General features: G+C 25.2%; 1 protein-coding gene across 2 annotated transcripts in view; it reads right to left on the bottom strand.

Annotated features, from left to right (window-relative positions):
- Positions 1-466: 466 nt before the first annotated feature.
- The window catches only part of LOC145838169 (uncharacterized), a 33385-nt gene continuing 17460 nt past the window's right edge, over positions 467-16391 (bottom strand). The window contains exons 11-21 of one of the 2 annotated variants that reach the window (XM_082945725.1): positions 12045-12105; positions 11727-11784; positions 11546-11599; positions 9889-9968; positions 7576-7691; positions 5609-5667; positions 4611-4926; positions 3292-3426; positions 2374-2542; positions 1908-1961; positions 467-815 (exon numbers count right to left, since the gene is read on the bottom strand). In XM_082945725.1, coding sequence (XP_082801851.1) covers positions 783-815; positions 1908-1961; positions 2374-2542; positions 3292-3426; positions 4611-4926; positions 5609-5667; positions 7576-7691; positions 9889-9968; positions 11546-11599; positions 11727-11784; positions 12045-12105 — 1135 coding nt within the window. In that variant the 3' untranslated portion in view covers positions 467-782. Of the gene's footprint in view, positions 816-1907; positions 1973-2373; positions 2543-3291; positions 3427-4610; positions 4927-5608; positions 5668-7575; positions 7692-9888; positions 9969-11545; positions 11600-11726; positions 11785-12044; positions 12106-16391 lie in introns of both variants that reach the window. The other variant, XM_082945726.1, reaches the window with a different exon arrangement.

The raw sequence follows: 16391 nt of genomic DNA on the forward strand, positions 1-16391 counted from the left end.
GCTTTTTATTTCAAGTTTAACTGGCTGATGATTAAGGCGTCTAGTCTTATGAAACATATGTACCAGTATTTTTAAAATCTTAGTTTTCTAAAAAAATATTTAAAAGCCCTTCAAGTGGGCTCAGTAGAAGGTGTCAAAGTTTAAATTATAACCTTGTTTTATATATACATATATGACATACTTAAAATTTCATCTTCACAACTCATTGAAATAACTTCACTTAAGGTAAAACTAAACTTTAAACTTGTATCACACTCACTTTAAAAAGTCTCTATTTTACAAACACACTAAGTAAGTATTGATTCTTTACAAATACATTAATAATTTAAAATACAAATATAATTTTTGAATATTAAAACTTTTAAAAATGTTAAAAATTAAGTTTACAAATGTAAAAAACTGATTATATAGATCTACCATAATTTACAACTTTAATCTTTTTTATTTTAAAGAAACAACGATCGATTAAATATACTATTATAGCTTGAGTCAAATAAAAGATATAAAAAAGATAATGTGTTGTATTGAAAAATTTTATTTATACCTCTTTGAATGTCTCATTCACCAAAAAAACTCATTTCAAAACGCATTAAACGTATGACTTTCTAATTTGTTAAGCATTAATTAAAGTCAATACTATATGTTTAAATATTTAAGATTTTAAAAACATTATCCATAAATTACAAACTATGATTTTGAAATCAAGTAATTATATTTATTATTCTACTTAAGAATCAAAAATAGTTTCTATAAATATTCTATTAAAATTGATAAATCCTTCATCATTTTGATAAATCAGTCTTCTTATTCCAAATCTGTTGATAATAAAATGTTTACTAATAATTTTTGTAACTGTAGAATAAGATAAAGTGATTGTTATTGTGTAAATAAAAACCTAAAACGCATGAATAAATCAATCTGTTTTAGTTTACATAACTTAATTTTATTAAGACTTAACAATAACAATTACTACATGCTTTTTAATATAGTTTATACAGTTATTAAATATTATTAAGTTTGAAATATTTTTTTCATGTTTACTAATTTTTCACAAACTAAATTATTAGAAGTCCTTTTAAACTGTTTTTTATTAGCTAATTAAACAAAGAAAATATTTAAAAATAAAAAAAATAAAACATAAAGTTATATAATTAGTGTGGTATATTAATGTAGTATATGAACAAATTCTAATAAATAGTTTAAAAATAAAATGAGAAATTAGATGTAGATAAAAAACGCAAAAAACCGCGCAACCGATATATAATGTGGTATAATCCGCCATATTTCTCTTCAGTTAATATAAACTTAGGCGAAGATTTTTTAAGCTAGTTGATAAACACTTCCCCGATAGCTACTTTTATAATAAAATTTTTAATAGAAAGACAGTTAAAATTTCTTATAGTTGCATGAGTAATGTTAAAACTTTAATACAATCGCACAACAAAACAGTAATTTCAAACTTTAATAATAGACATATCAAAGCTAATACAAATACTAATTCTAGTAATAAAGATAGTAATAACGTGGATACATACAATATTTCTAATTATACTAATGATATTAATAATAACAGTAATAATAAAAATAATAATTTTAATAGTAGAGATAAAAGCAGTAGTAATGATGATAATCCTAATAGTAGTAAATTTAATTATGGTGACAATAATAAAAAACCTATTAAAACTTTAAACATAAAAGATATAAGCTGTAATGATAATTTTAATAGTAATGATAAAGAAAATATTAATATCAATAATACTTATATTAGTGTATATTATAATTATCAACGTATAACCAGATGTATTGCTAAAATGATAAAAGAAAACCAGAACAAGTAAGTGATAATTCTGCCAAAAAGTATAAGTAAAATGCATAACAATAGTACTATAAAATAATATTTAACTAACTTTTATTGGTACATTTACAGCAGTACTTTGTTCAGCTTGAACTATATTTTGTCTCTGTAAATAAACTAGAATATTTAAACAAATTTTAGCTTCAATTAAAGTAAAACTTTTCACTATAACTATTTTTGAGAATACATATTGATTAGTGATCAAAACTACAGTTACTACTTTTTAAACTTATTAACTTTCAAACTTAAGTATTGCTAAACTAAAACTAAAAGTGTAAACTAAAATTTTAGTACTTTTTTCTTTTAAAACTTATTTGCTAAACTATTATATGAAGAATAGTTTAAAAATTTATAACAATTATCTTATTTATTCATTCAACAAATTATAACACATTAACGTTTAATAAATTAGTAATAGTCGATTATCGAAAAACTTTAAATTGTTAATAATAGCTAGCTTGAGTTATAAAACTTAAAACAATCAAAAGTTGCTATATTTCTTATTTGAACAAGCCTACTTTTATTTGTGGAGGTACTTTGAAATCACGAGGAGGTTGACTATTAAGAGCCTCGCCAAAAGACATTTTGACTTTTGAAGGTAAGTTTTGCTTGTTTTGAGAAGTGTATTTACGCTGTGGAGCGTTGATAATATTATTTGTTTGAGTTGGTGCAATTACCGGAGTAAACCTTTTAAAAATCAATGTTACTGAAACAAATACTAAAAGCTTACAAAAGTGGTTCTTGTGATAAATTAGATTACTTGATAAATTTAATATATACCATAACAGAATTTTTTACACCACCAACTTATAAAATTCAAAAAATATATTATTAACTTAAAATGTGCAGTTAATTAAAACGAACAAATAAAGCACACAAAAACTAAATTCTAAAATAGAAGAGCTAGAGAACAAGCATAAAACTTACTTTATACAAAAATATTAACATAACAAATTTGTCAATTGCTATTTATAAAAATTCAAAAAAATTTTTGAACCATCAGCTAAACTTATCAAATAATATTTTTTATAAGTATAATTTTAATAACAACAAAAAAAAAATATTTAAATGATTTACTCACTAAGAAAATGTTTAGTGGTAAAATCAGATAATGTAAACAATAATGATAGATGTATATGATAGTTTTGAGATTAATTAAAAGTTTATCAGTCATGCCTTTAAATACTTATTTATTATAATAAAAATTAAAAATTTATCACAAAACTTGGTATTTAAACATTTTTCCTAAACATTATAAAAAACTTTTTATAAACTATGCAGCAACTAGTGTTCAAGTTTCTAACGTTAAAAATATTATATATCAGTTTAATTAAAGATTTACCTACAGACTATTATTATATTTTAATTTAAATATTATCAATAAACATTATAAATAGAATTTCCTAAAAACTTTATTTTTTAAGGAATCACCCAACCTTGAACTAATTAAATTTTCAGATGATACTGAAACTTTATTAATAATATTTAATTGACTGTTCAAATCTGGTAAAGAGTTCCTGTGGGCCTGAAAACTTGTTTCTTCTTTTTTTATAACTGGTTTGTACTCGAATCTGTGTGTTTTTTTTTTGCAATAAGTCAATCTAATTTATTTACTCAGTTAAAACTTAAACTTACATATAGCTACTTTATTTCGAACATTTAAACCTTTGTGTACTATTCTTGATTAAAAAAAATGTGTATTCAGTTATTACATTTTAATACAAATTATTCTAAATGAATACTTTCAAAATAACAGAATAATAAACATACTTAAAAGAACCTTGTTTCAGACTAACATTTTTTTGAGGCTAACAAAAATTGTTATTTTTTATTTTTCAGATTCAATAAAAAAAGCAATTGTTTACGTTTCTAAAAACTCAGTTTGATGACAGTCAAAACAACACACATGTACAGTCATTAACGCTAAAAACTTAAAATACCATTTGTCCCTTTTTCCTACATTGCTGCCTTTTCAAAAAAAAAACATGATGTGCTAAAAGCAGAATACTGTAACAACAATTTTTTTTTCAAAAACTATTGTAACAACTTAATTTTGATATTGAAACAAATTAACCATAACTCGATTTATGATTAGGTTTGGCAACGTTATAGTCAGTGATTTACCGGAAAACGTCTCGCGGGGAGCGTAAGTTTGAGTATTATAAATTAAAATATTTAAATATGTTTACAAGCTAAGTTTTAATAGTAAAATGACTCAATAAGCACTAGTGTGTACCAAAACATTTATTATAAAAATGCCAAACTTTATTTATTTGATCAAGTTATTTACATTGTTGGAATAGCAGAATTCTAGTGAATCATTGTCACAGGTTAAGATATCTAGGTATTTAGAATGCTTATAATGTAACAACTAAAAAAATTGCATTATTTAACTAGGGAAAACAAAAACAATTTCAGTTTTGAATAGTAAAATAATAAAAATTATTTATATTATTGAAGCTACTTCACTTTTTTTCAAATGTCTCTGTTGTTTAATTATGCTAAACTTATTAAGGATGTTTAGAAAAATACAGTATAAACAAGTTTAGTATAAAATACAAAACTTTTTTATTATTTATCAAAATTTTCGTACTCATTAAATATTTTAACAAAAGCATACTTTTGAAACAACTGATATAAATTAAGACGATATCAATTTTACATTTTCCTTTTCTGCATAAATATTACAAAAACTAAACTTTTATACTTAAATAAGGCTTGTAACAAATATGTAAACAAGTTAAAATAAACTAACAAACTGTTACTTAAATGGGAAGAACTTTTACTGAACTTTCTTTTATTGTACGCTCGCTTGCCTGTGTTTTTAGGACCAGCAGAATTAACGCCACCTCTTGTGCGAAGTCCCCGTTTCACTGGAGGAGTAACGGAGTGTGACACAACTGTTTGCTGTTCACGAGAATATCCTGTAGACCCAGTCTTGAACGAGCAAGCACCGCGAGTTTTAATGCCTTGACGAGGGCGATGGATTTTTGCTTGAATTGGCTGTTGGTCTACCAGAAAAGCAGTAGCCTTATCCGTTTCGTCGTCAGTCTTTTTAAGGTAAGTTGATGCTGCAAAATACTATGTTTTAAGGGATTTTTTCAATAGAAAAGGTTAACAAGTTTAAGGGTAGGACCTTGATCAAAAAATTCAAGCTGTGAGTTTTAAGTGTTACCTAAGCTTTAGCTAAACTATATTTTCAAAATAAAAAACTATCATTGGTTTCATTTCTAACTGTACACCATTTATTTTGAATATTGTACTTAAAATATTAAAATACCTTCTTATTTTAAATTATGTCCATTGTTAAAGTCTTAAGATAGTTTTAAAATCATGATAACATGCTATAATTTTTATTATTACATGTTGCACGTATTAACCCCTATCAAAAAACTTCAAAAATTCTTTTTACACATCTATAATAAAACAATTTAAAAATGTATTCTATATCAATTTATACTTTAGTAATGTTAAATAAGACATTTCTTGTGATTTATAGATCCGGTAAAAAATATGAAAAAAAATTATAAAGTGTTCCCAAATTAAGTTACTTATAAATTTGTATGATGTTGTAGTAAAAAACAGAATAAACAGAATTGGACTAAAATTTGACATTTTTTATAGTTTAAATTAAATTGAAAACATACTGCAATATTACAAAGATAATTTGAGGTTTTTCTAAACTATTAAATAATGAAACATTTTATAACTTCGTTCAAACTGACACTATTACATAGTTTTTGTAAAAAATACCTCTAGAAGTGGCAGAAGCAATAACATCGTCCATTGTTGGGCTCGCAGAATAACTAGACCTAAACAAATAAAAAACTTATTTACTAAATAAGACTAAATCCATTAAAAACCTTATGACTCTTAAGCAATTAACCAATAAATCAATAGTGTTTGTGAAAAACATTAGTTACAATTTAATTTTAAAGCAAGGTGTTTTGTTTTCTTTAAGTATCATTTACAGTAGGATTGGGCAAAGTTTTTAGGCAGCGGGTCGGATGAGAAAAAACAGTCCTTGGTGGACCAGAGCATTTTGAATCAATTTAATTCAAAAAAAACTAATCAAGCATAGGATTTTAAATTAATGTGTTTTAAGTATCCAGCATATTTTTGGAAACCCTGGACCAAATTTATACTTAACTTAACAAATACCATATTTTGATAATCAAAAACTACTCGAGCATACCATACAATTTTATCAAGCATTCAGAAATTTTTACTTTAGGCAACTACGGACTGAAGTAGTACATTAATAACATATATTTTAAATAGTTATCTAATATGATAATATCACACTACTCACTTTTGGTTTCAAAAGGTTCGGTCACATCAAGAATAATACAACAAGCCTTCGGACTAAGACGGTTTCAACTTTATTGGGAATCTTCAGTCAACAACAACCAAAAGACTTGTTGTCTTCAATATACAAAAGGTATATAATGATAAAACATATAGCTAGTATTGATCAGTAATGTCAGCATTGTCCTTTGCCGTACAACGTTTAATACATTGTCTACTAGACAAGACAGCCTGTATGCTCGTATTGAATACGATCATCGAACCTACCTTGAGCTTGTCTCACGGCATACGAAATTTCAGGCTAAGGCTCTGTAGACTTTCAGCGATGTTTTCGTTGATCGTTTTTAATAATCCTTTAAATAAATCCTTTACGAAAAAAAAACACAATATAAAAAACTAACTGTGGTCTTAATTTGGGATATTTATTACAGTTTTAAGATGAGAAGTTTGACAAAAAATAGGTGTAAATTATTTGTTTGGAAATAAAACTTTATTTTTCTTAATATCATCGATAAAAATAACTCACTATTTATTTGGGAAAGACGGTCTTTTGACTCGTCCATTGTCTATGAGTGTCATTGACATGGTAGATTGACAAGAGAATATACGCAAAATCAACATATTTTAATAAAAATTTTGCTTAGGTTAATTCGAGACAAATATATTTCAACTGAGATGGAACAAAAGAAAATATTAGGACAAAATGCTCTTTTTACCAGTATAGAAAAATTTAATAGCCATTTTTAAACATGTTTTCAGGGTAACAAACTCTTACAGTTTTGTTCTGTGAAAGTTATGGTCTAAAGCTTTATAGAAGTTTTGGAATAAATACCTAGCCACTTGGTCTTTTTACTGGTGGGCTATACGCTACTCACCCTTAATTTACAGCGAAATACAACAAAAAAAGTTACTCTTTTTTTTGATGTTTTATTTCTTTATTTCACGAACCTTTTAAATACACACAATGTATCCTTGTCAGTGATTAAAAGTAATTAAACTTACATTACAATTTAACAACTTCCAATTGTGTTTAAAATGTTATGACGTGTAGAATAAAAAAAACAAATTAAGAACTTTTAAATGTATGTTAGAAGATATTATAAAGCACATTATAAAAAATTAAAATGTAGCTTTAGTTTGAAATATTACAAATTAATTCTAAAATATATGAATACAACAAAAGCAATAAAAGTCTTTTTTTTCTGTTTAATATGATGCTACGTTTTTAATTAAACAAATAAAGTTATAGATTTCAGTTAAGGAGATTTAACATCAGTTATGTTATTTCAATATTCTATTTTTTAAAGAAATATTTTTGCAAAGATGTGTACAAATAAATCTGATTTTATTTGAAAAAGCAAAATTAATAAATGAAAAAATAAATGTTTAATACTTTGCTTATTTTAACTTACATTGAGTCGTAAGATGCTTGAGAATATTTTCTTTTCGATTTATTAGGAAGACTACTTGAAAATTCAGTAATTGCAGCAACTGCTGCAGCAGTTTCCAAGTCATCTGATGCAGTTCTCTTGAAATTGAGTAACAATTAATTTTTAAAGTCATATAATTTTATGAATGAATTTTATGAATTTAATGAACATAAAATGCATAAAACAAGACATAAAACTTTTTAATGATATTGAATAAAATAGGTATAACTAAATCTGAATTTACATACCACTTAGTAGTTTTTTGTAAATTACAAAAGTCTATAGCATTAAGTTATGGTATTATTTGAGGTAAGGAGCTAATTGACTGATAAGCCATTATTTTAGATAACAAACAGTTATGTTATTTATTATTGTTGAAGGTGGCCACTAATTGTTGAGAAATTTCTTTTGATGTTGTCTGATTTTCTTCCAGGTTATTAAAAGTACAAGTTTTTTTTATAGTATAGAATAAGTTTAAGGTTTTAAAATGGTCCTTATATTACTGAAAAAATACTGTAAAGCTACTTTAAATAGGTTTTATAAAAAGTAAATAAGAAAATAATATTTTTTTGTGTATTTCTTATCTAATCTAACATTAATTATTTACATGTAAAATTGTCCAAAATTCCAGGTTTCTTTCAATAATTATCAAGTTCCAGGTATTTCTAGGTAGTTTTTGCCTAAATTTTCCATCTCCAGGACAAATGGCCACCTTTATTATTAATCAACGTTGGAGAATTAGACATTAAAACTAAACAGAAAGCACATGAAAAAAAGACATAAAGATAAAATAAAAATAAACTACTCAACAAAAAACCCACATAAAGTAGGTTGTTCTTGCATTTTAAATGAAACGAAACCTAAGTATATAAAATCGAGACTTTAATGAAAATATTTTTATAACTATTGAACAAAACAATACATTTAGTTCGAACAAACTCGAAGGTTAACTAGTCGGATAGACTTAGAACCATTAAATTTGACACAATATTTTTTACAAAATTAATAAAATGTTTTAACTTTTTTAGGTGGAGATGTAGGGAAAATAACTTTGAAAATGTTAGCAGAAGTTAGTTGAGATAAAAGTAAGTTTTTTATTCTTTTATAATTGTGTAAGTTTTCTATTAATGCTTTTTTTTTGTTTTTACTAAATGTTCCTAATAAAAATTTTAATAATTTACTAAATTTATGTACGAGAATTCTCTACCTTCTCACACGGAATTACATTATGTAGTAATTTATTTCACAAAACTATTTTTATTTGACAAAAAAATACAAATGACGATTTGAAAAATATTTTTACATATCATTTGCTTAATATTTCTTTTAAAAATATATTGTTTGAGATCAAAAAATATATTTTGTGATCTCAAACAATATATTTTTAAAATTGATCAAAATTAAATAAGTTAATCATTTAAAATTTTAAAAAATGTTATTAAACCAAACTCTTAATATTTATTAAAAAGACTTCAAGCTAAGTTTAGTTAACTTTCTTTATATGATGTGTTAGATAAATTGCAACGGTTGCATATTAAATGTGTCAATTTTCGTAGTGTCGTTTCAATTCTTTAAAATATTTTTCAAGAAATGGGGATCAAAATGAAATTGTAACGAAATCAACATTTCATTTTATAATTTTAAAGCGTGTTAACAAATATGGAATTTTTTGTAACAATAAAATCAATGATAAGCTTTCTCAAAACAAGTTTCCTAGTTTTCAAAACAACATTGTTTATTTGAAGGAGATAATTTCTTTCCAATGAATACGTAAGAAAGAAGAAGTTTTCTTTGCTTTTGATATAAAACAAACAACATTTTGAAAGTTATGGGCATTCGGCAGTAATTGGTGAAGGCGATGTGCTTAAGTACGATGCATTACAAACGAGTTAAATTTAAGATGCTTTCTTTACTTAAGTTTTAAGATACTTATTAGTATTCTATGATCATGAGTGTTTGTTTAACTGTAGTTTTAGTGTAGTCTGATGTAGTTATAATGTATCTTTATGTTTTTTTAGTTTATTTAAATAAAATATCAGTTTTCATTTTATTTGTATATCAATCTTAAATGTCTTCTACTATACCCTTTCTATTCCCTATTACCTTTCTGTAATGGATACACCACGCAGGGTTTACTATATTGAGATAGAATGTTGAACTCTAGATTAGGACGAACTCGGGTATAATGTTGTCAAAAAACCTTATATGGCATCATATAATTTTAACAAAGCAAAACTTAAATTCTACGAAAAAACCTAGAGTCTTAATCAAAATATCAAACAAACATCTTATTACCTTTACACTCATGTTTTTATACTTATTTGAAGTGAAAACATGTGATTCTTCAGAACAATTTCGTCTGGACCATGTATTTTCTGTGTTTGAATAAAAATATACTTTTGTATTTTTTTATATATTACATAAGAAAAATGAGCAACTAAAAGTATTCAAAACTTTGAGTTTAAGCTAATCAGCTTCATTAAAGTATTTTTCTGTTTTACAAATTTAATTTTAAATAAGTTCAAATTTATTCAAGACTACCAGTCTTAGGAATAATAAAAATCTAAGCAAATTCAAAATGCTTCTTAAGAAAGCTTCATTTTTATGTAGATTAAATTAAACTATTTTAAAATCAATTAAAACCATGTAAAAATTTTTGGTTAGAGGTGTTTCAAGATAGTAAAATGTAATTAAATGCAAGAATTATTTATTAGTCAAGTATATAGAAAGAAAACTTCGGCTGAAGTTATCAATAGCAAAAGCCTGGGACTTTCATGTGCCGTGAAACAAGCTAAATTTAACACAATCTTTGATCTTTTGATTCATCAGACCACATGAGACCCAGGTACGTTTTGTTGAAACTTATCAGTCAGCCGCATCTAAAGAAACTTAAGTCATCTACAGGGTTGCCACTCTTTGTTTACAAAAAATTTCCCTGAGTGATCAGAAACTTCCCTGAGTAACCTTAAACTTCCCTGAGTTTTCCTGAGATTATTTCAAATCCTTAAAAATTTTATTATTCATTAAAAAATTATTGAGTTAATTCTAAGAATATTGAAGAACTAGCAGTAAGGTTAAAAAATCTCTAAATAAGCGCTTAAGGTATATTAAATTAAATTTTTTGAACAAAATATTGAAACTGGATTAACTAAATCTCATTATAGATCAAGAAAAAAATTTCCCTGAAATTTAAAAAAATCTTAAAATTTCCCTGAAATTTTTAGAAAAAACCAAAACTGCCCTGAGTTTCCCTGAGTTAAAAAAAGAATCAAAATTTCCTGAGTTTCCCTGAATTCCCTAAGTGTGTGGCACCCCTGCATCTATGTACAAACAGTTTATGATGTTTTACCGTAAAGCTACTGTTTGTTGGTATGATCAGTGACGTTAGTCTTGTATAATGGTCGTGCAACGTTTAATACATTGTACAATTGAAAATAAGCAGTAGTATGATTTTTATTTTTTAACACTTTCCAAGTGTTTAAGTGTAGTTTTAAACCTTGACTTTTTTTATCGGTTGCTTATCTAGATTATCAATAATCAATTTGTTTTTAAATTTTAGTTGACTATTGTTAGTGCAGAGATGCAACTAAGTTAATCAAAAAAAGTCAAGGTTTATGTTGTATATATTTAACTAATAAATTATTCCTGCGTTTCATTACACTTTTTACAACTTTTAAACACCACGTATTTAATTAGCTTTAATAAAAGATTAAATTAAACTTTAAACAACTTAAATTAATTTGAGTTAGTCTTTTTATTCAATACCCAGAATTTAATATTGAAATTAGTTTAAAAGTAATATTATACAACAGCGAAATGCTTTTGTAAAGCTAAGTAGCTTTAAAAACAAGCTAAAACAATATTTTCTAGGAAATGTTTTCACGTACAACAAACTTTTATTTATCTAAAAACATTCTAAATATGTATAAATGAAAATGTTATTTTATCTAACTTTTGTTATAACTTAAAGCGAAAGATGAAAGATTATCTTCAGATTGACGCCAACCTGTAAAAAAGTGGATAACATTTATAATTTTTCATTTCTTGAATACGCCTATATTTACATCAAAGAAATCATTTGCTATTAAAATTTGCAATAAAGGTCGTACATTTTTATAATCAAATAAACTTACCATATTCATCACTTGATTTCAAATGTGAAAATTTACACGAGCTTGTCGAATTGACCATCTTAAATAAAATATAATCTTAAAATAATTATACAATCTAAAATGTTTTTAATAACTTTAGCTAAAACTAATGGATTTTAAAATTATAAGTTATTTTAATACTTAATAATTTTGATTAAAAAACTATTTTTAAATAAGTTATTTTAAATTTTTACTTCGTGTTTACGTCGTTTTAAGATTTGCTACAGAGAATTAAATCTTTTAGTACATTTTTACAACTAAATAGCAACCTAAAAGGCATGATTTTTATTAACAACTCACATCTCTTCTCTTTTTGTCGAGAACTGTTTTTAGAAAGCAAACAACATGATCCCAAATATACCTGTATATTATCATTTCTAAAAATCAACTAAACTAAAGACATATTTTATTTTTAGTAACACTGTTGTTAAATAGTTAAAGTAAAATTACCGGAGTATTCCAGTATTATCTAGATCAGGGTTTCCCAAACTTTTTATCAAAAGGCACCCTTTAAAGAAGTTAAAAAGCTATGGCCCCCTTTAACAACATTTATCAAAAAACTACCATTAAAAACATCTAAGACCTTTTTTTTTTTGCTTTTTATCATCAACTCCAAAATATCTACTGTAAGTTTCAAATTATGGTCTTGTGGGTTCCCCTTTTATACCTTATGGCCCCTAAATTCCCTAAAATTTTTCCACAATATATAGTATTATACTAAAACTACCATTAAAAAAGCTCGAGACTTTTTTTTTGTTATTCATCATCAACTTCACAATATCTAGTGTAAGTGTCAAATTATGACCTTATGGCCCCCTTTACTGCCCATGCCCCCCTTTTGCTGCTTATAGCCCACTTTGGGAAACCCTGATTTAGATAGTATACTTGAACAAAACTCTGAATTTTATAATTATTTAAAGAAACTATCTACAATCAACAATAAGTATTTAACTTCGATATTTTTTCTATTGACAAATAGTTTAAAATTTTGAACGATGTTATTTAATATGAATATTTTTCATGATTCTTAGACTGTTTAGAATATTTAATTATTACTTACTTTTTACCATTTTTATACAACAAAAACTGTATTTTAATATTAAAAATTATATTTTGGCCAACAAAAAATACAGTCTAACAACGTAGAAATCAACGGAATAAGAGCAAGGAATAATCCTTTGCAAAAATTTTTTGTTGTAATAAAAATAAGATTTTTTTGTGTAAATAAACATTTTATGTTTCGTAAACAAATTGTTAAAGTTTTTAATAAGTGTCCATCTAATTAATGAGTATTTCCTATAATATATATATATATATAAAACAAGCATTAACTTTTAAAAAATAGCTCACTTTGTAAATTTCAGTATGTAAGCCGCGGGTTCAGTTTTGTGTTATAGTGTGTGAAGCACATGCAACTTTGAAATACAATTAACCATATTGGAGAAATGAAGGCCATAGGGGGGGGGGGGGGGGTAGAAGCCATTTTTTGACCAAAAATAACATATAGACTTATATTATAGTAAATTTCATAATCTTTCAGATGCTTTTTTTAGATTTTAAAAATATTAAGTAACTTTTTTTTTATGACCGGTTATATAAAGGGTTGTCGGAAACATCTTTTCGGAAGCAACCGAAGCAGAGAAAATCAGTTTTTTTTTTTTATTTAAAACATAACATCTAATTATTCTACTTTATTTAAATAAAACTCTGTTAAAATTTTAATAAAATATCTAATAATTAAACAATTTACAAGTAAAACAAACTATTGACTAACTGGTAAACAGATTATCCAAATGTAAGCAATTCAAAACTAACAACTTTTAAAACAACTTTAACATTCTGCCAACTTTAAATCGTAAAGAAGTTTTAGAATTTTTAGTTTATGCAAAATGGTTATGACGTAATAATAAAATATCAAAATTATACGATTCTAGAATTCACTAAATACAAATACATTTGCGCCTAAACAAGTTATATATTCAAGTTTATCTTTCCTTTATTCAGAACTTTTGTTACTTCTTCTGTCTGCTGTTACTTCGTGTTTACTTTATAAATTTTGTTGTTGATTAAGGCTTAAGAAAGAAAATACAAATACTTTAGATTAAAATGTAAGCAAAACTTATGTATAATAAAATAAATAATTAATAAACAACGCCATTTAAATATATTGATGTTGATTACATAAACTTATGCCAAAATTTTACAAAAAAAATCATAAAAAAATTTACCAAAACTTTAAAGCCGTTTTTCTCGAGTTTTTAAAAACGGGCTTTAAAATCTATCTTCTCCTTCATTTTTCAAGCAATATTCTTCAAATTTTCAGGAAATGTTTCTTACATTATGAGAAAAAAACGTTATTTGTGAATTTTAATAACTTTAAAAAATAAAAATTTTATGACAAAAAAAAAAAAAAAAGTGATTTTTTATCAAAAAAATTTTTTTTTTCAAAAAAAAGGTATTTTTACTTAAAATTTTTTTAAGTCACAAATAACGTTTTTTTGTTATTGTATAAAGAATAGACTGTAAAAGTTTGAAGAAGATTGCTTAAAAAATGAAGGAGGAGATAGATTTTGAATGCATTAGTCTTTTTTCGCCGTTTTAGTTTTTCCTTCCCCATAAGGAACCTGTATGCGGCCCAACTTTGGCCGGTCATATCTCAAAAACTAATTCGAATTTTAAAAAACGGTAAAAAGCAACTTGAAGCTTAGTAAAAACTCTATAAAATAAGATCAACTTGTAAAAAACATGGCCTACCCCCCTATGGCCTTAAAAACCATTATAGTGTTTGTAGCACATACAAAGTTTGAAAAAACTGCGATAGCTTAGGCTAGTAGAAAACACAATCTAAATAAATTATGCACATGTCCACAATTTAAAAAAGCTATACTTTAAACCTTGAATATTTACCACTAATCAACTTGTTTGTACTGAAAAAGTTCCATGCTTTAACTGTTTTGTATGAAAGTTTGTTACAACTACTATCAGATCAAAATTAAAGAGACTTTAAAAGATGAACCAATTATCACAAAAACAATTTGTTTGAATTACTAATGTGTTCCACGTTTAATCTGTTTTATATAAAATTTTATTTGTTGCTAATACTGTAAAATTAAATTAAAAATTTTAACCTAGTTCGATACCTTTCAGTTTATATGTCAATAGTTAACGTTTAATACTAATTTAAAGTACTCTTAAAACATTTTCTAAAAGGTTTTATTTTTTATTACGTCATAATGCTACTGACAGGGTTAATACGTAAAATTTTGCAATTTAAGACTGACTTATTTTTTTGACAAACTTATACTGATATTTTCCCAAAATTATATCTGTCAGGTCCCAGCTTAGATTACAACCAGATGAAGCAATATAGCCTAATAGACTAGTTTGAATACTTAACCTCCTTGTCATAAATTTATTTAGTACATTCTTATTTTTTTACTTTCAAATTATTTAATTAGATTTAGCTCCTGGAAAATACCATATAAAACTTAGTTTTTGGAACTCGAATAATTATGTAACTTCTACAAACATATTTAACATTTTATTTTTAGAGTGGTGGCTCACTTGTTCTTAAGTTTTTAAAGAACTATTAACACTGATAAACTCACTTTATGATACTCCCTCTTACAAATAGATATACTCACCTTTTATCTAAACATATAATCTTTAACTGAAGTGATTGGTACTAACTATAAGTTGATAATATCTACTCAATACAAAAAAGTCATTATTATTTTAAATACATGAATTTCTAAGCATTTATGCTTGACATATATTGTCTACAACTACCAAATGTTCATTAAAAAGAAATTCACAACTTAATGGTGTACTCAAAAAAAGCATACCCTCGTTTTTTTTTTACAAATTCAGAAGTTTTGAAATATTTAAAGTGACAAAAACTGAAACTTTCCACTACTTAGTAAAGTTAAGTCTATAAAAACCAAACGCTTTTTTAGAAAGAACTTAACAACTTAACAATATATTCAAAAAAACATCAATTTTTTGAAATAAATTCTGAATGAACTGACAAAAATCGAAATGTTGCTATTTTTTCCAAGATACTGATTAAGCCTGAAACGTATGAACCCTGAAAAAATATTCATCTCCTTGGCTTTAATTAAGAACTTTAATTGTTAGATTAAGAACCAAAATAAGAATCATTTATGCTATGTAGGAATTCTACGGTAGCAAGATTGCAAAGAATATTGTATATAATATACTTTCTTCTAGATCCAGCTGCGATTCGGATTTTATCAATCATCAGGGTTGCTACTCATTTTTTCAAAAATTTTTCCAGGTTTTCCAAATTTCTTCCAGGTTTTTAAAAGTACACATTTTTGGGTCTATTTTTAGTTTAATTTTAAGTTTGAGGTACAAACTGTTTTAAAAAGTATAAAAACATTGAAAAGATACTGTAAAGCTACTTTAAATATGTTTTTTTATATAAAAAATTTTTGATTACGACAATTTTTTTTTATTTATATGATAAATTTTTTGGTCAAAATGAAATTTTACTACTGAAAATGTGAAAATTGTTAAAATTCAAGGTTTTTTTAGTGATTTTTGTTCAAAATTCCAAGTTTTTCCAGATTTTTTTTTTGCTTAAATTGTCAAATTCAACGTTTTTCCAGGATTCCAGGTAAAGTG

This window comes from Thalia democratica, chromosome 6 (assembly GCF_965202585.1).
Source record: "Thalia democratica chromosome 6, ktThaDemo2.hap1.1, whole genome shotgun sequence".
NCBI lineage: Eukaryota > Metazoa > Chordata > Thaliacea > Salpida > Salpidae > Thalia > Thalia democratica.